The sequence below is a fragment of the Thunnus thynnus genome, chromosome 19, assembly GCF_963924715.1.
Source record: "Thunnus thynnus chromosome 19, fThuThy2.1, whole genome shotgun sequence".
Taxonomy (NCBI): Eukaryota; Metazoa; Chordata; class Actinopteri; order Scombriformes; family Scombridae; genus Thunnus; species Thunnus thynnus.
The window spans coordinates 9,825,925-9,849,957 of record NC_089535.1 but is presented as its reverse complement, the minus strand read 5'-3'; the positions used below and the strand labels follow the sequence as shown (position 1 = coordinate 9,849,957).

General features: G+C 40.2%; 1 protein-coding gene across 3 annotated transcripts in view; it reads right to left on the bottom strand.

The window, feature by feature from the left end:
* Positions 1-23,158, bottom strand: part of garnl3 (GTPase activating Rap/RanGAP domain like 3) — a 75,631-nt gene extending 52,473 nt beyond the window's left edge. For 2 of the 3 annotated variants that reach the window (XM_067574007.1, XM_067574009.1), the window contains exon 1: positions 22,630-23,158. In XM_067574007.1, coding sequence (XP_067430108.1) covers positions 22,630-22,727 — 98 coding nt within the window. In that variant the 5' untranslated portion in view covers positions 22,728-23,158. Of the gene's footprint in view, positions 1-5,054; positions 5,647-22,629 lie in introns of those variants that run through there. The other variant, XM_067574008.1, reaches the window with a different exon arrangement.
* Between the last annotated feature and the right edge of the window lie 875 nt (positions 23,159-24,033).

The window sequence follows — 24,033 nt, the reverse complement described above, 5'->3', positions numbered from 1 at the left end:
GCTGTTTCTGACTTTCTGACCTTCTGCTTAAAGAATAAACAGTGATTTTTCTCCAGACATGCAGTTCTACTGTGGTCAAAGAGTTACACTGACAAGACACTTACGGGATGCTGCCATGCAATATTTCAGTAAGTTTAATGTTACTGGATTACGTCATCTGCCGTAAGCAGCAACTCTGGGCTTCAAACCAACTCCAAACCAATGGGTGACATCACACCTCGCTATGACCATCTTTATACACAGTCTATGGTTTTCCTACCTATCAGTGTAATCGTATGAGTATTTATTTGTGTGTGTGATGGGGGGTATTTTGAGTGTGCATGTATCTAGCTTCTGTATGACTGTCAGAGCGGTGATGACCTGCATGCTTTTTGCATCCTCTGTCTCTTTGAACCACATCCCCCCACTCCTCTTCTGTCTCCACCTAGCTCTTCCCTCTCTGGTCAGGTTTCTCTCTCTCTCTCTCTGCAGAGGAGATGAAGGCAGAGTGGAGCTGTTTATACATAATGTACACTCAAGCTTAAAGGACGCTTTTTAAAGTGCGTCTGTCCTACAGGATGTATCCATCAGTGCTTCCTTACTCGCTCTCTTCCTGCATGCTTGCTTCCTCTATATACTGTATAGCGAGGGTGGGGTCCATTACAACATGTACTCCATCACAGCTTTTTACCTTTATGTGGCTCCCACTTTTTCTTTCCCCCAGCGCCCAGGTCTTTCCTACCCTTCACCTGTCCTCTGAGAGGGGGTCATAAAAAGAGTTGTACCTTGGAGGGGGATGATTAAGTGATACCACCCCACCCACCTTCTTCTCCGAGCCTAATGAAAACCACTGTCTCCTAGTGAAGCTCATCTCCTTCTGTAAAGGTTTTAATGAGTTTGGAGCTTCCTGTGATGCTTGACGGTACTTAGCGATGGACATTTTAAGTTGGGACTGAGCTGAAAGGCAAAATGATAGATGTAGAAGTGAAAACAAATGAGAAATTTGGTGGTTTTGTTTTAAAGTTGCATGCACCATGATCATTTGTCTTTCTTGTGGCTGTGGTCATAAGGGATTTTTTTGTTTTATAACCTTAGTTGGTTAGTTGGTTTGGATTTTTTGGCTGGAGTTAATACATGCATCAAAGCAGTCACTTGGCATATTTTATCATTTTATGCACACAAAGGTTTTTTTTGTTTGTTTGTTTGTTTTTTTTAAACTTTAACACTTGGCTGTGCAATCCCAGAGGAACAGTGTTGTTGCCAGAGTGAGAATGCTTTCTTATGTACTTGGGGTGCATTGTCATTGTCCAACTTTAGCTGTTTCACTTTTAAAATAAGAGATATTTCAACACATGTAGGAGATGTAGCCTGTGGTGAACTAAGAATCATTTGTGCACAAAGTGGTTTCTGTCAGACCAAACAGATAAGCAACATTTAAGCTGTGTTGACACCTATTACAGAGGTATAACAAGCCAAGGGGTTTAAGTGCCTTGAGTCTGATGAAAAACATGTACCTGTCAACGGAACTCTGTGAGTGCAATGCAGAGGAGATGACATGTTCTGATTTCAAGTACAGGAAGTACAAAGAACCACTGCCACAAAAAGGGATCCTCTACAGTGTGAGCTTAGTGTTCGACCTGTGAAGATTTCTTGTTCTATTTATATTCACTTTAACCAAACTAAGAACTGAAACTTGACCCAATCATATTTTTGCTTCCAATCTCGAGTTCCTTAATACTGACATACTGAGTCTGATCGAAGATTGATTTTTATGAAATTTTGTTTATTTATTCTGACATAAAACACAGTTTATAGCGCAGTGATACTGCAAGGATGGATAACATTTTTAGCTCCCACAGGATTAATTGAAATAATTTCAGTGATCCATTAGCTTTTCATGTAGGTCAAGTTTTTAATTTGAGCTGGGTTTCCCGAGTCCTGACAAACATCTGTAAAACACTAAAATATCCCGATTTCAAGATTCACTACCAAATTGTCCCAGTTTTCACCACATTTAAAATAATAATTATAATATTATACTTGTTTTCAGCATTTACATAGATGTTAATCATGTTCTGTCCCACTTATTATTACCGAACCCAAGATAAAAACGTAGACAATGCATCACGTGTCTGAATTCAACACTGACTTGTCTGTATGTGTGTCAATCAATCCATGTGTCGTTGTCATGGCTGTTGCTAGCCTTTGGCGCTTGCAGCTCTTTCTGACAGAGCCTGTCAGTATGCTAATAGTTAACTGTCATGCTGAAGAGAGAGTCGGTCTTTTCTAAAGAGCTCCAGGAGGCTTACTCCTTCCTTCGTAAAAGTACCTGGCAACGAAAATGCTGCATTCTGCACACACTCAAAGAGAAGCTTTAGCACAGTCGGCCCTTTAGCCAGCAGCCTGCGCTTCTGCACACTGACAAATACTTTGGTGGATTTTGGTAGAAAAAACATAATTTTTTGTCTGCTGAGGCGCTGTCCATGGTGTTGAAAGGTGTGCTCAGTAGGTGTGCTAAACACTGAAACAACTGTCCCCCATCCTGACGAAAACGCCTATGGTGCATGCATAAGCGCGTGCATGAACGTGTAGGTTCCAGTTTGGGGGTTTGAAAATATGTTCACCCTATCCATTACATTTGTTTATATACCCATAAGCCTCAGCAGTACTTTGTGTTTAGTGCTACTTAGCAAAGTTTTAGCATGGTAACACATTAAACTAAGATGGTGAACATGGTAAACGTTATGCCTGGTTTATGATAGCATATTAACATTGTCATTATGAGAATGTTAGCATGCTGATGTTAGCATTTAGCCCAAAGCACTGCGGTGCGTACAGAAACTACAGCCTCACAAAGATGCAAGAATGGCTCTTACTGTTGTTTCTTGATCCATCTGAATGTGGTTTTCTTTACAATCAGCATGCTAACATCGTCATTGTGAGCGTGCTAGCATGTTTAATGTAGCGTTTAGCTAAAAGCATCACCGTGCCTAAGTACAGTCTAGCATGACTTTAGACTCTTCTTATAATAAATGAGTGATTGATTATGGATCTTGCCTGTACACTCCTGACATGCTGCAGAATATGTATTTTATATGCTTAACACAGCTGAAACCATTATCCTGCATTCAGTTCTGTCATATGCTTCGACATCATAACTTGAACTCTGCACCACAACAGTTCAGATATTCACTTTCCAGCAGCGTGATGGCTGTTAGTCAAAGAAAAATGACTTTGAAAGCTTGAACCAAAGAGAAATTGCTCTGAAACAGAAAGAGGTAAAATGGATATTCATTACTCAACTGCTGCCCTCAGTAATGGAGAACGGGAAAGGTTACAAATTGTGGTTTCTGTCACAAGACAATGGACAGTGGCCACTGAAAGGCTCCATACAGTGAAATGTGAAGTATAAATCACCCCCCACCCCATCATACTGAACCTCTTAGTGCTGCTCAAGAAAAAGCCAATCCTTTTATCGTTTAAGTTAAATACTGTATGACTGTCTGAACTCTTAAATCACCCCATAAAACGACTTCTTTGGGGGTTGTATTAGAAAGAAAAGTCTGAGAAGAAAAGCCAAACACATTGTGTCGAGTGTAACGGTGGGACGCATAAAAAGGCCCAACAGCTGCTACAAAATTCAGAGGTTTTCTAACATTTCCAGTTTTCCTGGTCTGTCTCATACCTACATCCACATCTGGCAAATACATGTGACAATCTAAATAATTTAAACAGAAAGCTATTGTTGGGCTACAGCAGTTCCTAAGAATGACCGCAGGGATGTGAAGTCATATTAGAAAATGTTAAAAGATACAGATCTGCAGTTGTCATAACAGGTTGAATTTGGGAAATGTGATAAATCATTTAGGCAGTTCAACATTTTTTCATCCAATTTGAATTCATTTGTTGTACAGTATGTTTCAAGACGTGATATTGTTCAAATGTGTGTACTACAGTTGCACTACAGTACACATAAACCCATTATACGCTTTTCTATCAGAGCCTCTGGATTATTATTAACTAAGAAGCCACAAATTCATTTTTCTACAGTGAAAACAGAAATAGAAAGCTACAACATGGGGGGAAAAAAACAAGCCATTTCATTACACAGCAATATGATAACTCATCAGAGCATTTCATGACAAGATTAAATGAACATTTAATGCCTCCTCTCTCTCTTACACTCTCTGCACATTTGGTGCAGCATGAAACCCCTTTGCTACAGTATTGGCAGCGCTGTGCCATGAAGAGCTGTATGTTTATGATCTGTCTATCTGTGTGTTCAAGTGTCACTGCAGCCCGAGTTCCCTGGCATTGTTTTTCAGCTGGTAAAAAGCTGCTGCAGTGGTGGCATTTTCAGATCCATCTAAGAGGCTGGAAATGAGCTACGACAGAAAAAGGGCCTAACCTTGGACTACATTCACTATACATCTCAGCTGTACAGTTTTTAAGCCAGATGCCTGCCTTCAGTTCAGTGTGGCCACATATTCTGTTGCTGTCATACTGCTGGAGCCGCATGCACATCCACTCTACCTTGAACTGAAAAGCATGCCATGAATTATTCATAGTTTTCCGTGTACATACTGTCTAACGTCTGTTCTCCGAGGAATAAAAAAAAAAGGACAGTTCAATTAATAAGCAAACTGGCGACAAAGCTGCACAGAAACCAGCGCTGTGGTTAAAGTAAAAGGTTGTTGTGGAGAGTCAGTACTTCCAGACCGGGGACTTGTGGATTCAGTGGCGCTCAGTTTGCCAGCCACCCCAGAGTAAATGGACAAAAAGATCAATAAATCATGTATTTGATACATAAAAGTATCAAAACTCAACCCAAACAGTCGACGATTGTAAGCATAATTAGCCTATCCAAGCACTTTACGCACCAACATACACCGGAGCAGGTGTTTGCTGCTTTGTCTAATTTGCTCCGGGGCTGCATTAAAAAAAAAAAAACCCTGCCAGTGAGTGCTGCAGGGCTATGACAGAGCGACGACAGAGAGCTATATGCATTCAACAGATGAGAGGTGGCATGCATAAAAACAGGCAAGAGCAGGGAAATGTTTAGTTTTTTCTTTTACCGCTGATTGAAAGTCAACAGTTTGTTAGACGCTGGATCCACACTGTTCATGTCCCCATGCGATGTCAGTCCAGCGGACAAGACGACAACAACAAACCGGTATCTTTTTTTTTTTTTTGTCTCTCTCCCCCCTGTCTGTTTCTCCTCTCGCTAAGAGCGCAGGAACATCACTGCGGTGCAAACTCCGACAAACAGCTGATCAAAACACGGTCGGTGGTTTTTGGCTCTTCTCTGTGCGCGCAACTGGTCACTGCATGGTGATGAAGCGGAACGGCTCTGCCATAGGAAACTGTGTTTACTGTGTGATCTGTCTCTCTCTCTATCCCTCCCTCTCTCTCTCTCCCTCTCTCTCTCTCTCACTCACACACACACAAATGGTGCATTTCAATCCACCACTTTTTTTTTTTTTTTTTTTTTGCTGGAGGCTCCGCAGAGCAAGAGGCACCATTCAGAGCAGCTTATTCTTATCGCTGTTTTTTTTTTCCCTTGAGATGTGAAAAGCACAGCTGTTACATCACCGTCAATTACGCCGAGCTTCTCTCCACTTATCCTGGAGCGCAAAGTGATGTCAGGATGCAGGACTGAGGCTATACGGATCGCATTATGTCATCTGGTGTGAGCGCTTTATTTCTTCTTCTTCTCTCAAATGTGATTCCTGCTCAGTTTGGAGCAGAAACAAAAGCAAGAAATATATGTGTTCTTCCTCTGATGCATCCAGTTATTTATCAGTAACATTTCTAATTAATAAAAATTTATATAGGGTTTATAAGTTGCAACTAATGGCTTTATTAATAATTCATTAATGTTTTATAGACCAGTTATGAGACAAAACCGTAGTGGCGGGTGTTTATCCTTTTGGTAGGTCTAAAGTAGTTATTTATGCTGGAAATTCATTAATAAACACTCATGGGTGTCTCACTGTTTAATAAGCAATCAACTTTGAAGTTATAAATGTTAGGAAGTCATTAAAAGCACTATGAAACCAAATACCTGATTTTTTTACCTTGAAATTCCATCAATTTATCCATTAAAAATGACAGAATTAAGTTATTTTTAATGGGTTTTTAAGGGGATTGATTCATCAATGGATTGAAATAAATTAAGGTATTTCTAATAAATTATTTGCACATTTTAAGGGATTTTTATGGGGTAAAACACATTAAATGTAACCCCTTAATGTATACCTTAAAATTCCATAATTTTCTAATTAAGAGGGAATCTCATGGGTGGTTTTCTTGGATTTTGGTCCATTTTAAGGGGTTTTTCAGCCCTTAAAAATACCTTAAAATGTTTTGCCGTCTAATAACCCCTCAGCAACTCCTTAAATTGATCATTTAGGGGTTATGTATTTGTCTTAATTAATGGACAAATTATGCCGTCTAATAACCCCTTAGCAACTCCTTAAATTGATCATTTAGGGGTTATGTATTTGTCTTAATTAATGGACAAATTACCACACTAAACCCCCTAGTCTTAGATTAAGGGGGCTGGTATGTTTTCAAGGGTAAATTAAGGAGTAATTGATGGTATTTTTATTCTGGTTTCATAGTACAGGGTCTTTTTGTAATCCATCAAGTCTGCAATTGTAAATGTTTACAAATTGTTTATAAATGGATTTTGGTTCAGGTAAGTCAAAGGAAACCCAAAACTTGTTCCTATTAATGGATAATAACTGATCTATAAAGCATTAAATAAAGATTCAAACCATTAGTTATCCTGAAGGGTGACGCATTAGAAAACAGAAAAAAAAAAAAAAAACCTCTTAAAGGAGAAATAGATCTTTATGTTTCTTTGGCTTCTCTGATCCTGCAATCAATCACTCTTATGTGCCCTCCTGGGTCTGCCCATAATCCCCCTCAACAGCAGGTCCTGCAATGATGAGGTCATTCATTCACGCAGCCTCCCTCCCTCTCCTCTCTTTATCTTCGTCTCTCTTCTCTTTTTTTTTACCTCTTCAAGATGCACTTTCCTGCTTTCTCCTGATCTCCAAGGCCTTTCATTGATTAACTCTTGGCTTATTTAACACACTATGTGGTCTGTCCTGGAGACACAACCAACACATGCAGGCACACACACACACATGGATATGAGACTGGCATTTATTACACTCATTCTGCCACATTTATTAGAGGCTGAAACTGATTGCTGGCACACTACAACACACATCCGCACTTTAACTCTTGTGTTTTGTTGATGATGGTTTTGACTTCCTCATTGTTTGGAGGTCCAACAGACCACACTGCTGTTTGTATGAAAATAATAATAGCTGCATTTTTTTCCCCTTTTCTTTTGACCTTATTAGAACACCCACATTGTATGTACAAAAGTACAGAAGTGGTTATACTTCCCTTTACTAGAGAAGGTGACATATGGAAATGACCATAAGGCATCAATAATACACCAAATAAGGAGTCCAAAAAGACTTATTTAAGATTTGGGAGGGTAGTGCTGTCAACTCTAATCACACACATAGAGCATATGAATATCTGTTGTGTTTAACCATGTTTTAAAATGAAACCTCAAACAGGAGGAGTAATGCATCAATTTCTATAGCAGACGTCTGAAACATGTAATTAGCTTGAAATTATGTTTATAAGCAATTCACACAAGTATTATTAAAGATCCCCTCCAGACATGTTTTAATATATATATATACACACACACACAACGTCCTACTTTACAATACATAGGCTACTTAATAATTTATGTCTAATATAGTTTTTTTCCCCAGAAAGGTTCAGTTATTAAAAGTTAAATGACATCTCCTCCTTCTTTCTCACTCCAGAAATCAAAAGTTTAACTGCTGAACACTGGATGTCTCCTACTTCACTGTAAAGTTCATTCTCAGTGTTTGTGCTCTGGAGGCTTCAAGTGTCCACATCACACTTGTGTAAGTTTAATATTTGATCAGGATTTGCTCCAAACTAGTTGTGATGTCACAAATCATGCTCAGTACAGGTAAACTAACCCTAACCCCTTCATTAGATAAACATTAAAAAAGCTCTGCACATACATCATTCTGCACAGTGAAACATCCAACTTAAGGAACAAGAAGGAAAAACACATTTTTGAGTGGAGGGGGACTTTAAGTCAGTATTTTTAAACTGTTAATAAGGGCCTCGGGTCTTCTGGTCCCCAAACATAACTGTTAAGGTGTTGAACACTCACAGTAAAGCTACAAGCTGGAGAAATAGAATGAGAGACTGAAAGAAAATACTCCTCACATGTGAGATAAAAGGATGGAGCAGAGAAAGAAACAAAATATGAAGGGAGGGCACATAAAAAAAACAGAGGAATGTGGTAAAAAAACATGTCAAGAAGGACTTAATTCTACACTCACACGGAGAGAGAGAGAGAGAATAGCAGGTGAAATGTGAGCTTAGTTAAATCTGATATAGCCCAGCCACAGCCTGTGTCTCCAGCTCAGTCTACCCACACACACACACACACACACACACACACACACACACACACACACACACACACACACACACACACCATGAAAGAGTGCAGGAATGCTCGGCTCAGGCTACACGGCACTCAGCTGCTCATCAATTTTTAATCAGTAGAAACCCCCCTCTGTGGCATGCCACACTACAGGAAAACACCTAAAGCTACCGACACACATGGCATTTTCTCTTTCTGTCTCTGAATGTGACTACCTTTTTAAAAATAGCTCATGTTGAAATGCAGCTGTAATCTGCAACAGCCTGAAGAAAAAGAACACTTTTTTTTTCTTTTAAAGGACCGCTGAAAACAAAGCGACGCCTTTGTTTTCTCACATCAGGATCGAGTTACAAACAACCAACCTGAGATACCTGAACACCCCTACCTCTAATTAGAGCCCCGAGGCCAGTCACACAGACATACACACATAGAAACCTTCATACATGTTGCATAAACACAACCTCATCCCACACCCTCCCGTTGTCGCACGCTGACACGCACATAGCCTTTGCATAAGGGCTTCTGGTTTTTAACGGTCGTTTGTGAAGCCAGTCTGTAAGAGGGGAAGTTAAGAGGGGAAGACTTCCTGTTCAGAGATGAATCTGTTAATGTGTGGCCTCGGATTAGTCATCCTGAATGAATAACAAAAAATACCATGAGAGAAAGAAGTGGTGTAATGTGACAGCAGTCTGCTCCAGGTGATGAACGTAATGCACTGATTCCTCACGATGGAACACAAGAATCCACGGAAATACAAGAAGGTGTTTGTGTTTAAGTCTGTTTGAATTCATTACATCTCCACTGTTCTTAGACAAATACTGACTGTTATTTTACACCATGAATACGGCTGCAACTAACTGACAGTTACTTCTATTATAGATTAATCTGGTGATTATTTTCTTGATAAATCGATTAATTGTTAAAGGAAATAGCAAAAATATTGACATCAGCCAAATGCGATGCCTTCAAACTGTTCTTTTTGTTTGTTTGTTTGACCGACACTCTAAAACCCGAAGATATTCAGTTACTTATCAGGAAAAGATTAGGAAGACCAACAAATACTCACATTTGACAAAGTGGAACCAGTAAATCTTTGGCATTCTTGCTTAAAAAAAACAACTTAATTGGTTACCAGAATAGTTGCCGATTAATTTTCTGTCAGTCGACTAACTGATTAATCGACTTATCCTAGCTGCAACTATTGATTATGTTGACCATTGACTCATCTGTCAATTATTTTCTTGATTAATCATTTTGTCTATAAAATGTCAGAAAATAGCAAAAAATGCCTGTTGTAATTTTGTAGAACTCATGGTGACGTCGTCAAATGTCGTTCTGTCTCCAAAATCCAAAAATATTTAGTTTACTATCATGTATAATCCCCAAATCCCCAAATCCTCAAATCTGAGAAGCTGCAACCAGCAAATGTTTGGAATTTTTGCTTTAAATAAGAGACTAAAACAATTATTCAATTATCAAAATAGTTGCCCATTAATGTTCTACTATTTCCTGATGAAGATCCTGAGAGGTTGAAACCAGCATTTTACACTATATGCCAGAATAAATCACAGCTTTTACTATAACTTTTCACCTTGCTTTGCTTAAGAGTTTTTCTCAATCAACATTTAAAACATAAAGGTAGGATACAGTTGTCATGACCAGACTGACACTAGGACACAGAAGACTGTATTCAGAAGTACTGAAAGGATATATGCTGTTTTCATGGCTGGTAACACAGACAGTCACAATGGAGAATCTGAGTAATCCCACTGAGAGTCAATCAAAGACAGTTGGAGCAGCTCTAAAATTGAAAGACACCCTGTGGCGTTTTTGGCCACTAGTAGCGCTATGGAGCAATGTTTGGAAGAGTGGGTCCCAGTTTTGTTGGTATCACATGCAGCTTTAACTATTATTGGTGGCAGTAATGTGCTAAGAAATGTAGCAGTGTGTCAGCAAACTCTTTTGTCCAAAGCGACATATAAGCTACAGGCTACAGTAGATCAAGGAGAAGCCTCTGAGAATAAGTCCCTTGACATTTAGTTCCATGTTCCACCTGAAACAAGGCTGCAGGTGCTTGCAGAAGAGTTTTTTTTTTCATATGAGAGAAAAGTATCAAGAGATGAAGAAGAGCATGTTAAGTTATCAAGTACTCTCAGACTTGGAAGTGGTTTTTGAAGACAGAGAGGGATTCTGCTGATCGAATAGAGTTCGATGACCACTCAACCACTCTTATACAAGAGAAGAGTTTGGATTGATTTCCTGCCTCACAGTGACAGTAGGACTAGTTGTCGTTCATTTGCAGATTGCAGGGAACGAAAAGGTGCAGAAACCTGAATGAGGGAGTCCAGGTGGTTCAGTAGGTGTGTGCTGTGCTGGTGGCCACTCTGTAGGCAGGCATTAGGGACATAAGTGGAAAGGCATGAGTTGTTTTTGGCTGGTTGAAGACCAGACGTTCTGCTGCATTTTGGACCATTTGCAGAGGTTTTACTCTGCGTGCTGCCAGCCCTGCCAGAAGGACATTGCAGTAGTCAAGGTCAGACAAGACCACTGCTTCTACAAAGAGTTGAGCGGCGTACTCGGTCAAATAACACCTGATCTTTTCTTAAGTAATGCGAAGCAACATGACCGAGTGACAGATGCAACATCCTGGGTGAAAGTGAGCTGGTCGTCAATCACAACGCCCAGATTTCTCGATTTCAAAGCAAAGGCGAGGAAGGAGAACACTGCTAGCAAGAAACAGACAAACAAATGTTTTACAAGGAAGGAGATGCATACAACACATTTACTAGGCTTCAAGGATATGTTTGTTTACAGTTAAAAAAACCTCCTTATTCATCTTATACTGGCCCCTCAGTTCAGCCTCTGTCTGAAACAGGCTATTTTAGTTCCTGTCTCTTTAAGGCCCCCTTCCCGATGAACTAATTCTGTTCTGACTGGCTACATAAACAAACAGTAGTAGTAGGATTTTTCTTCTTTTTCTCATTCTTTACTCGAAATATAAACTTTTCAAATACGTCTGTACATGTTTGTGCCCGAATTCGATCCAAAATATGTGAGCGGACAATGCGAACACCTGCAGCAACAAAGGCTGGACGGCTGTTTGTGGACATGCACAAACAAGTAGGAGGAAGTAGAGGTAACTTTGCAAACAAAGTCTTAAGAGCAGACTGAAGCCCTGGCTTTTGACTTGCAGGAAGTGTTTTTTTTACATACGTTTACCTCAAGTTTTGAAGCTTTGGTCATGTCCGACATCATAAAAGTATAAAAATAACAGATAATAACAAAAAGCATGATATGTCCCCTTTAATGCTGCTACAGGTTTTCAGTTTTGGAACTAGGCACAAAAGTGTCATCAAATCCTGAACTGTTAGAAGCAGCAATGTAGTGTAAACCATCAAATCTGCTGGAAACCCAAAAGTATTTTAATTAACAATGATGAAAAGCATTTGAGATGCTGGAACCAGAAAATGGTGACCATTAATCATTTATTGTTGTAGATTAATTTTCTGAGGATTTCTATTGTATTTATGACAAAATGATCCAACTTCTAACCTCAAGGCCGGACTTCACCTTTTATTTGAACAGTATGTGTCACCATATTAAACATTAGTGTGTCATCAAGCTGCTGAGTACTGTTACAACAAACCTCACCCTCAAAAGCAATTTCCATAATGTTGAATGACCAACAAGCTTTGCACTTTGGATCTATTGATAGACAGGAGGTGAAATATTCACAATAACCCTCATTAAGTATCAACTCTTCAACTCTTGTGTGTGTGTGTGTGTGTGAGACCCGGCAGTGATGGACTATCCCAGGCTTTACGATCCCAAGACAAAATGCAACTTCAAAGACCAGGATATATATATGTAGGTGTAAGCATTATAGTGTGTGGGTTTGCGATCCATGTGTCCAATGCCAGTAAAGGTTGCAGTGCACAAGTAGACACAAAATGCGAGTGTGTATGCACAGGCACTTTGCACGTTAGCCTCAGCAGTTCATCGGGGATCAGGAGCTCTTGACTCAATAGTGTGCTAATCCCTCGGAGCTACGCCGCCTTCTCTCTGGACAGCTGCCACTCCGGCCCTTTAGTCTCACCACGTAAGCCGCGTCTGACCACAGCACCTTTCCCACGCGTAGAATAAACAAGTGTGTGTGAGAAAGAGAGAAAGCGTACTGTGAGCCATTTCTGTGAATAGAAATGTATAAAAAAATGAGTGAATACCCATAATAGCACTGTTGCACACAATGTAATACAAAACGTACGACACACTACGCACTCTACAAGCATCAACACATCAGGGCTTTTTATCTGTCACACACATTCACACATCACAACATGCAAATCAATAGACCTGCCATGATGTCACCTTTCTTTGATAAGCCTTTGTCCCCTGGATAATATGTAACCTGCGGAAGGAAGCAGCACTGATAGCTTCATTTGATTACAGTACGATCCGACCATTATTGCACCTGCGCTACAAACTGTCATAGCAGACGCAGCAAAAACAGTGAGTTCAAGAGGATAGAAGAATGAGTGGAGAGTTTAAACCTGTAGATGGACATTTCAGCGACAGTTTAAGATGACATATTCTACTTCTTTTTTTTTTGGAAGCACAAAACAATTAATATCCATAATTTTAGAGCTGCAAACAAACAATTATTTTCATTATCGATTAATCACTGTTTCCCAAATGACGTCCTCAAATGTTTTCTTTTGTCCTGACCAACACCCAAACCCAAAGTATTCAGTTTACTATTAAAGAAACCAGAAATATTTACATTTGAGAAACTGGAATAAAAGAATTTTGGCATTTTTTTATTAAAAAAATGATGTGATTGATTATCAAAATAGTTGCAGATTAATTTTCTGTTGATCAACTAAATTGTAGCTAATTTTATTACAGTGCATGCTCAAAAATTACAAAAAATGACATGCACTCTGTCATCTGAGCATGATTACAAAAAAGCAAAAATGAGAGAGACAAAGAGAAAGAATCCAAGCACAACAGCAAAGGGGACATGTGCTTTTTGTGGTTTTCTGTTATTTTTATACTGTTATGATGATGGATATCTATGTTAAAACATGGTCAAAGTTCCAAAACTTGAGGTGAACATATGTAAAAATACTCCCTGCAAGTCAAAATCCAGGGCTTCAGCCTGCTCTAAACTCTTCGTTTGCGATGTTCTTTTCCATACATGCCCATAAAAAAAACGTCCATTATGTAGTCTTTGTTGCTAAGGTTGTTGCTAAGGTTTTTCCATGTATTGTTTGTATCGTCCACTCGCGTGTTTCAGATCGGATTTCGACTCAAACATGAACGGATGTATTTGAGAAGTTGACATTTTGAGTAAAGAAGGAGAAAAAGTAGTAGTAGAAGTAGTAGTCGTAGAAAAAGAAGTAGAGCTGGCCAATCAGAACAGAGTTGGTTCATCAGGAAGGGCGCCTTAAAGAGACAGGAGCTAAAACTGCCTGTTTCAGACAGAGGCTGAACTGAGGGGCGGCATAAGATAAATAAGGAGATGTGTTTTTTTTTAACTATGAATCATGCAAAGATATTCCAGTAGAGCCCCAGAATATACATTTAGACTTGGAAATGTGCAGAATATTTCCCCTTTAACAAATGTCTGTTGGGATTATGAGAGCTTTTGAAGTTTCTCAGATACATTAGTCTGGTTTTATCAGTGTGTGTAAGGTGTCAGACATAATATCGAGCACCTAATACCAAAAACTCGGCACTCTGGGGCATAACACAGCTGTGGGAGAGGGTGAAGATTACATACTCTCAAACAGCCATTTACACACATGCACACACATACATGTGCACAGATGATTTGAATTCAGACCTTGGCCCCCTTCGTTTCTAGTGCGTCCCAAATGCCAACAGGTCACCACATGGCCTCTGTGAAATGTCACCGTGTCAGGCTGCTGCGACTGATGATGGCACTCTCATTAAATGTGATCAGGTGAATTAACCTTTTGTCTGCGACAATCAGGCCAGGCCTGGACACCACTCTGCCCTCGGCCCTTTAGCTACACATGTTGTGTGTGTAAGTGTGTTTTTTTGGGCGCTGGCAATGCACTTTAGTCTTGATAACCGATGAATATGATGAGATACATAAGTGAGAAAATTATTCCGGCCCCTAAACAAAATCTTTCTTCTGAATTTATGCAGAACACAAAGAAACACAGTGAGCTTGTTGTCTGAATGAAACCCTCAGCTGAAGCTACTGGAGTCCACCTGCTCCCCAATGCACTTTACTCCTCCTAGTGGAAAGTTATAAATGACCAAAGTATAACCTATCATATAATTTCTATACTGGTTCAACTGTGATGCTTACAAACAAAACAAATTTTTTGAATTTGCTGCCAATTTATCAGCTTAAATTTCTCAGATTTTGTGACACATCAAAAGCTCAAACTAACTGATTAAGATACTTTTCTTACATTATATTCTCATAAACACTGGTTATACCAGCATATGGTCACATCACTGTTTTTACAGTAAGAGTCTGCCCTCTTGTGGTTATAACTTTTATCACAGTTGAATGAGAAGCAATTTAAACATGTAGCATGTATTGTGTATGACTCAAAAGGTTTATATGAACACTGATTATTCATAATTTCATTGTGTATAGATGACATTAACCCTCTACTGCATTATTATAATATTATGTTTTCTTTTGGGGAAAATTTTCACCTTATTTTTTTCCTCTGATAACATGTTGATAATAAAAAAAGATCACCCCCATCCACCCCACACAGGGCAAAAGTTTCACCAGAACAAAAGTGTGCCATAATGGTATGAAAGCACCAAGAGAAATAATATTTTTATCAACATTTTTTGGTAAAAACAAGCATAAAAACATAGTTTTAGAACAAACATATGGCCACTTTGTTTCTTTATGTAGTAATTCTGTAATTTTTCAGATATTTTTTATCATCTTCCATCTTTATTTTCTGCTTTCTCGTTCTGTGTGGAACCTAAGAAAGTAGCTGCTTTGGTTGTGAAACAGTGACTCTGCTTTTGCATGAGAAATACATTGTACGTGTATGGCTGCATGTATAATCTCTACATTCCTTACTTCCATCCTATTTCAAGCTTCTCTTCACAAAAATGACATTTGTACCAACAAATAAAAGCAAATATGAATTAATGTCAATCAATGTCTCAATGTTCTCACCATTTTTGGGAAAAGACTCAAATCACAATACCAGCAAAATACATAAAAATAATGTCTGTCAACTGTCAGCTATGCTTCTTTAGAAATTCATGCACATACTTGTACAGTATTTCTTATCTCATCTGTGTTAAAGGTCTTAAATAGTCACATTAATCTGACCTTTTTCTGGCACTGTACCACATGTTTATTGGCCCTGCTTCCTCAAAAGTTGTTCCCACCCTAAAAGCCAACACACCACTTCAATTCCTCCTTTCATTAAATCAGAAGAATGTCGTAAAATATTACAACATGTAAAAATGGAGATATTTGTAAATGAGAGCTTGTAGGGGTCATAAAGACCTTCTGTTGCCTTGGGGAAAGCACAATGCAGTAGATGGATAAGTGAGGCCTACACTTGTGTGTGTATATACTTTCATCTTCTACATAAATCTACTCTGTTTTTTTTAAAACTTTACAAAAACAAAAAAGCTAGAATTGAAAACAGGAACATGCAGAAGTCCTTTGTACAGAATGGCACAGTTAGTTAGTTTTACAGTCCACACATCAGCAACTTAATTTGAGCTTCAGTTTTACAACCTCCTCTGAAAAAAAAAAAAAAGCCCTTCCTAGATGTCTCTACATGTACTGCCATCTCTCTCATTCTTTCACCCTTTTCTTTCTGTTGCTTACTCTCTAACCGAGAGGAGGTTTTGGCTGGCCTCCCTCAAAACCGCAGGGTAAAAATGTACAACAGTAACCCTTCACAGGCTCCATTTCCTCCTCCGTCTCTCCTGGATCGTTCTTTAAGGGTTACGACGGGGGCACCTGGCTGGTGTGAAGCAACTCAGAGTGTACAGACAGACTGTGTACATACTGTGCAGATGTCCTTTTATCTTTCATACTTCTACTGTGGCGAAGCTCGTCTCTCTGGCACTTGAAAACACACACTTTCACTTTGCGTCATCTTTGACAGTGTCCGTGGTAAATCAGGAAGTTTATACAACTTTGTGAAAAAAAGAAAAACACTCCAGAGTATATGACTCATGTATGTATGTGGCTTATGGCCGCATCTCCTGCTTTAAGTACAACGCTGTCTACGCTGGGTTTATTCCAGCCGACTATAATGGGAAATGTTTTTCCAGCCTCCAAGCTTTCCCGGAGCAGTGCACAGTGCTTTTTAATGTGTAGGTATGTGCCTTAAAGCCCTAAATGGAAGCAGATGTTCCAGTCGAAGAGTAAAAGTTTACATAGAGCTGTAATCAAGCGAGAGATTTTTCTTTTCTTTCTTTTTTTTTTTTTGTATTTTTCTTCTCGTAATTTGAGTCTATTTTTCTGTCTAAATGAGCCTGGTGCGCTGTATTGTGCGCATGGCTGGACTGTGCCGGGTTGTGCTGAGCTATGCAGCCACATATGGGAGTGATTACTGTCCAGTGTTTATCAGACCTCACTGAGAGACTGACTGTACGGCTGAGCAGAGCAGAACCAGCCTTGCACACTATTTCAATTTCCCAGCTGCAACCTTCTATGGGAATCAGACAATTGGAACAATATTGCACCAATGCTGCACATGCAATGATAACTCCTGGAAGCAGCATCTTTCTAGAGACCAGTTTAATAATCGATTAGTCAGTTGATAGAAAATTAATCTGCTGCCATTTTGATAATATAAAAATTGTTTCAACAGTAGGTGTATTGACTTTACATATAAATGTCTGTTTACAGGTGTTGGGAAGTACCATTGCATACGTAAAGAAAGTTGTTTCTGAAAGCTTTCTGTTTCTGTGGTTTCAGATGGAGCTGTGCAAAATCTGATGCATTTCCTCAAGTGATGTCACCTGAGTCAGCATCAGCTACAAGTTTCAAAATGAAAGAAAATGAGGATGTGAAATTAGTAACAAGTGAGTTTAGCAGACCTCTGCAGCCCACTCCTAGATAAGTATACAGCATGAACGAATGCCACATACCACAGCATTTATAGCCTAAGCTAGTTTGCAATGTCCATCCCTAGATGGGCCTTTAAAATACATAAAAAAACTCAAAAATAAAATGTATATGGAGCAGCACAAAACACAAACAATTTACAAACAATGATACAATATTTGTTTAATAAAACAAAAAGCACCAGATCACTCATGACGTTAGCCGCTACTTGCACAAACACACCAGAATCTCTGATCAAACAGTTGGTGGTCACGTTGCATTGTGGGTAATGTAGGCACCACGTTTTCACAAGGAGAAAACATGCTTTAAAAAAGACAATATCTCTGGTTCTGCTGCATCAGTTTTGATCCTTTTTTAAAAATGATAAATCCGTTTTTAAGTCATTTTTTAAATAAAAATGGCAAAAACGTACTGGTTCCAGCTTCTCACATATGAATAGTTCCTAATTTTCTTATTCCTCTATGACTGTAAACGGAATATGTTCGGATGTGGACACAATTTTAAGGTATCATCATGCTTATGGTATTTTCTGACATTTCAAAAACTAAACAACTAATCAAGAAATAATCTGTACATTACTCAATAATGACAATAAATGTGGCAGTCTGTTTCATCATTCTCTCTTGTCTAATGCAAACACACATACAACCCCCAGAGTTGAATCTCTGTGTGCGATCTCCGTCTAATGTGTGTGCGACAATGTTCACAGCAAAGCCGAGAAGTGCCTTAAGTCAGCAGAAATGTCAGTTAGTCCATCCTTCAGTCCCCGCTGGGTGCTTTATGACAGACTGTAGCGCAGAGGGAGACCCCAGCAGCCGGGCCTATCACAGCCACTTCCACTGTGTCTGTAGGAGAGCACATCAATATGGTCCTGTCCATGTACAGTCTGTTAGATCTAAAAACAAGTCAGACATTCAAAACATATGTTCTTCTCTCACATGCCGCTTTGAAGCCTACTGTAAAAGCTTCACCAGGAAACCTCAAGAGGACAAGCCCTAATACATATTTCCTTCTCTTTTTTTTTTCTGCTTTTTTTTCTCTAAAAGGCACATGTGCCCGAAACTCTCCTCTCCCTTTCATTTACGAAAGCACGTAAATGCAGCACGACGCACTTCGGCTACATCTGGATCTAGTCTTGTGCCAATCTGACGAGCAGCAAGCTACGGCAAGACCCCTGGCAACCGTAGTCACAAAACATTGTGGGCTTGGCAGCGGTAGAGGTTAATGCAGATGCAGATAGCATTTCAAAGGAAACGCACTCAAATGACCTCTGAAGTGAGAAGTTCAGGGAGAGAGAGAGGGAGAGAGAGAGAGAGAGAGGGACAGAGAGAGAGAGAGAGAGAGAGGAGGATGAGGAGGGTGAGAGTGAAAGAATCTGTCAGAGTTTCAGTGGCTGGATCTATTTTTGTTCCGTTAATGTGGACATAGTTGCATCGCTGGTTTATGAGAAGCTTTTTGTTCAGTAGCTGCTGAATTGGGGGCATGCATGCATGCACGGTAAGGAAGGAGGGGATGGAGGACGTTGGCAAACCGAGCGGATTGATTAATGAACAGCACACATTTCAAAGCTCACTAATCCAGGACGTCAAAACCTAATCTTCCCCACCAATGTAAACAGGCTCCTTATCTCCACGCATTTGTTGGGTCTGCGTTACAAAATCAAACCATAGTAACATGCTCTAATCACACGTTGCCTTGCGTTAGTTAGCCCGATGATAAATGGGCCTCTCTTCCCTCATGATCCAGTAACGTACTTAACGGCTCTCTGCCAGCGCATGCCTTTCCTTAAATGAACTACAAATGTTCTGTTATGGATTGACGAGCTGGCCCAAGCACTCCACGCAATGAGGTTAGTTTCCACCGCATCAGAATTTGCTGAATTTGCCGTCAGATTCTTAGAAAGCACACTGCTGATCTTTTGAGATTTTCTGGTTTTATTCCGGTCATCCAGTCTTCGTCTGTTTAGATTGTCGGTTTGTAGTGTGTTTTTATTGCCTGGTAGCTTTGTCCGTTTCACTCTCTGGCAGTTAGTCTGTTAGGTTTGTAAGGTTGTTCTGCCAGTTTCTTGGTCAGAGCCAAGCCAGTGATTTCTTGGCTCCTTCAAGTGTCACCATGTAGCCTAATCTCATTCACAGACAATTAGCCTCGGCTGACTGCAAACGGCTCGCAAGGAGAACAGACAGACCAGAGCCAAGGGTTTAGTAACGGTCTCGAAGCGGCATGCCACAATTGTTACGGAAAAATAATGGAAGGAGACACCTCGTAGGTGAGGATTTGCTGTTCCTGTACAACATCAAGACTCCAACTTCAATCTTGATTTGTTTTCTGTCAAGCTCCAGACCAGTGCACACACAGACCTGCCTACATATGTACTGTAGATACACGTACATACGCACGTACATGAACAAACATGCATCCACCTGCAAACACCAAACCTGGCAAAGCAGAGGAAAATGACCACATAATAGGTTCCAGTAGTGCATTCTACATTTCTGCTGTCACCTGCGACTCTACAGCTACCTGCTGTCAGTGAGAATATCTGCCAACTGGCTGTCTGCTGGCTTTGTTAGATAAGGCTTAGTCACAATGAAGCAGTGTCCAAAACACAGTCAGAAATAATAACGTGATCTGATGTGTTTATCCCGAAACAGATTAACTTCTGGAGATTAGTGCCGATCATGACTTTACACCATGAAGTTCTCCCAAAGATTTTAAAGATCCCCCGCCCCCCTCCCCCACAAAACATGTTTTAAGTTATATAAAAACCTCGTTAAAGTCCTTAAAATAACATTTATTCCATTCTCCAAGTCCACTCTCAGTGTTTGTGCACTGGAGGCTTCAAGTTTCCACACCACACTTGTGTAAGTTCAATATTTGATCAGGACTGGCTCCAAACTAATTGTGATGTCACAAATCATGCTCCTAAGTACACTCCTTTAACTCAGATTTAAGTTGGGCGCAGAGAAACTTTCCCCCCCTTCAGCAAATGAATATGAAAACATCCTTCAAACATTCAAGTGAACTTACAATAAGCTAAACACTATTTCGTACTGAGAGATGTCTGTCACAGTCACACAGTGTTTGAATCCTGAAGGAGAAAAAGAGGGCAGATCAAGGTCTAGATAAAGCTTCCCTCATGACAAACTTCCATAGTCAAACATGTGGAAACACTTCAGCCAGTGTCTGTGTGTGAGCGTGTGTGATTATGCATGTGAAAGCAGGTTCCTAACTGCATGTGTCCTTATGAAGCTGTCCAAATGTGTTGGGTCTGTGTGGCCATGCATCTCTGCAGTACAATAAATTATACACAGACTTCTCAGCAGCAACAGTCTCCTTTACTGGAGTGTCTTTCATATATCCCCTCAGTATAGCGGAGAATCTATTTCCCTATGCAGCAGCACTTCAGACTCTGCTCTGATTGATTGTCTCTTTAACTGCTAGTGTCTGAGAGACAGTCTGTCAGGAAGCATTACAATGTGACCACGGCGTACAGAATGGACACAAGCACTTTCACTACACAGGATAAATCAAGCTAATTAGAAAGTCTGTGTAATTTGAAAGTAAGTGCTTGGCACCAAAGCTGACCAAATGTCGCCTCTGCCTGCACCTTGAATTCAGTAGTCCTACTATTTGGAGAGTGAGACTTGGCAAGCCCGGATGGAGCACACAAGTCTCAACATCACACACATACTGAGACAAACTTATCAGCTACGAGAGCAACGAGAGCAACGAAGCGGAATTCATAAGTAAATTTGCACTTCAGCACACCTCCGCAGGTTGTCTGAAATAGCAGGAAATTAGAGTGGAGGTGGGATATGAGGGCTGATATGACCAGGACAAGACAATACAATCAAGATAATGAAAACACCTCCAAGCTCATTGAATGTATTATGTGCACAAGATTATGCTCCAGCACAATTTCTTTCAGTTCTTGACTAACAATCTAACAAACTAGGAACTCTTGCTGACTATTGCTGACAGCGAGTGATTATGTAAAGAGGAAGGAACTGATGAGACATAAGTAAAAGTGAGCACCTTTAAGTAATAACAGCAACTACTCTGAACCACAGTAAACAAACTTCTGATGGACGACTTAGAGCGCCGGACCACACTGGGGAGCGGAGGAGGTTAAAACATCCGAACACCTCGGTGGCACACAGTCGGGTATCATCCTGTTGGAGATGCTCACCGGAGGCCTCCAGGAGGTTTGCCAAAACCCAGCTGAGAAGTCATATCAGCTGCACCTTATGTGGTCTAGCAATCACCAAGACCCCCGCCTCCATGTGTCTGTCCCCTCAAGGTGTGCGTGAATTCACAGATATCCAGCTGTGCCTCGGAGACATAAGACTAGAGCAGGTGATTTCACTAGATGGGAGAAAAACTGATCACACAAATTTATCTCTTCTAGTTGTTGTTTTTTTTGGGGGGGAGGGGGGGTTGAATTGAAATCTGCATATTCTCAGCCCTCTATGGCGCATGATTGGACAGCATTGTGGTTGCTGGGATGCCCAATCAACATCTGACTTTGGCTATAACACAACAATTGACGTCGTCCTGCCACTAAACAGCTGTGTCCAAAAAAAATATTGCAGAGTCAGGTGCAGAGGAAATGTATCCGCGCGTAACGCATAAACCCCCCCACAGTCTGACATGACATGTGAACGCATGTGGTGAGATTAAAAAAAAAAACATGATAAGCTGAACAAAAGCAATCAGGGTGTAATTTCTATCCAGACAGGTGGAAATAATCGGAGACATCTGTGTGAATAGACAGCATTTGGATGCATCATAACCAGTGTTTCGGGGCATCCCTCTTTATCTATGCGCGCACACGCACACACGCAACGGATCCTGCAAATCCACCACTCCACAAGGTGAAAGACACATTAGAAACTCATTGTACGGCCTCGTTTAAAGTACCACTTATAGGTATTTTCTCGGTACATTTTGATCTCCTTCTTGCCCCAGACAAAAAAAATAAAAAATAAAAAGACATCGCCCCCTCCCCAAAAAAAAAGGGACCTACCTGGTAATCTCGAAGCTGCAACCTTTCCGAAGGAGCAAGGCTCTCTTCCGCATGATGCCTTTGTCTCTGCCGAGGTACACATTTTTATCTGAATTCATGGGTGCTGGGTGAGCAGGTAGACGCGTGGAAACAGCAGCGCTTTCTTTCCAAGGGGAGAAAAAAAAAGTCAAAAATCGAGCAGTGGACTGCGAGAGGCGGAAGCAAGAGAGACGGGGCTGACCGAAAAAGAAGAGGAGAGGAGAAAAAAAAATCCTTTGACGCTCAGAGGAAAGTGGTCCTGCAGACTTTTTTTTCCCCCTCAGGCTAGACAAAAGACGTGTGTGTTGAGGCTTTCAGAGGTGCATGGTCTCGGGTGATCGGTATCTCCATGCGGGCTTTGTGGAGCAGGCGGTTGCTGCAGTTGTCAACCTGAGCGGACTGTGCTGAGGAGTCTCCGCGGCTTCAGAGATACAGTGATCCTGCCCTGTGGAGCCCACAGCGCTCCTTCAGCTTCAGCCCGGCACTGAGTGGTTGAACGGCGGTGAATACACGAGACCGATGGAGAGAGAGAGAGAGAGAGAGAGAGGAAGAGAGAGAGAGAGAGAGAGAGAGAGAGAGAGACATGAAGTTACTTTGTGCGTGAGAAAGGCAGAGAGATACTGAATATATTAATAGGCCTACAGACAGAGTAAAGAGTACAATTTTCTAGGGCTGCAACTAGCAATTATTTTCTCGATTAATCGATTAGTCGTTTAGTCTGTGAAATAAATAGATAAACAAAATGTGAACAAATGGCATTCACAGCTTCTCAGAGGCCAGCTAATGTCTTCAGTTTGCTTGTTTTGTCTGACTAACACTCTAAAATGTTGAGATATTCAATTTACTGTCATATATGACAGAGAAAAACAGCACATTGAATAGTTGCCAGTACATTTTCTGTTGATCGACTGATTGATTAATCGAGTAATTGTCGCAGATCTACAATTTTCCATCACATAATATGTAGCCCACAGTAGGATTTTGGATCTATATAGTGACCTTTGACCTGTTAAATGAAGAGAAATCATCTGCAGTGCTTTAATCTGAGTTGAATTTGGTTTTTAACCCTTTAATGGTCCCACCAAGAAAAATATGGAAAAATAACTTTTTTGCATTTCTTGGCTCCTTTGAGTACCATCAACAAAAAAACAATATTTATTTTCAACCACCAGTTCTTTACTCATGAGTTTCTACCAAATGTCTATTAAAGGTAAACGTCCATTTACAGTAAAGCTACACTTTTGACAATCCCAATAAGGTTTTTCTCCATTAATTCAGTTATATCAATACAGTTTCTTGATTATTATCTCTTAAAACATTTTCCATAAAACGTAAACATGAAGTATTAACAAAAAAAACAACAAAAAATCATCATCAAAATAAACA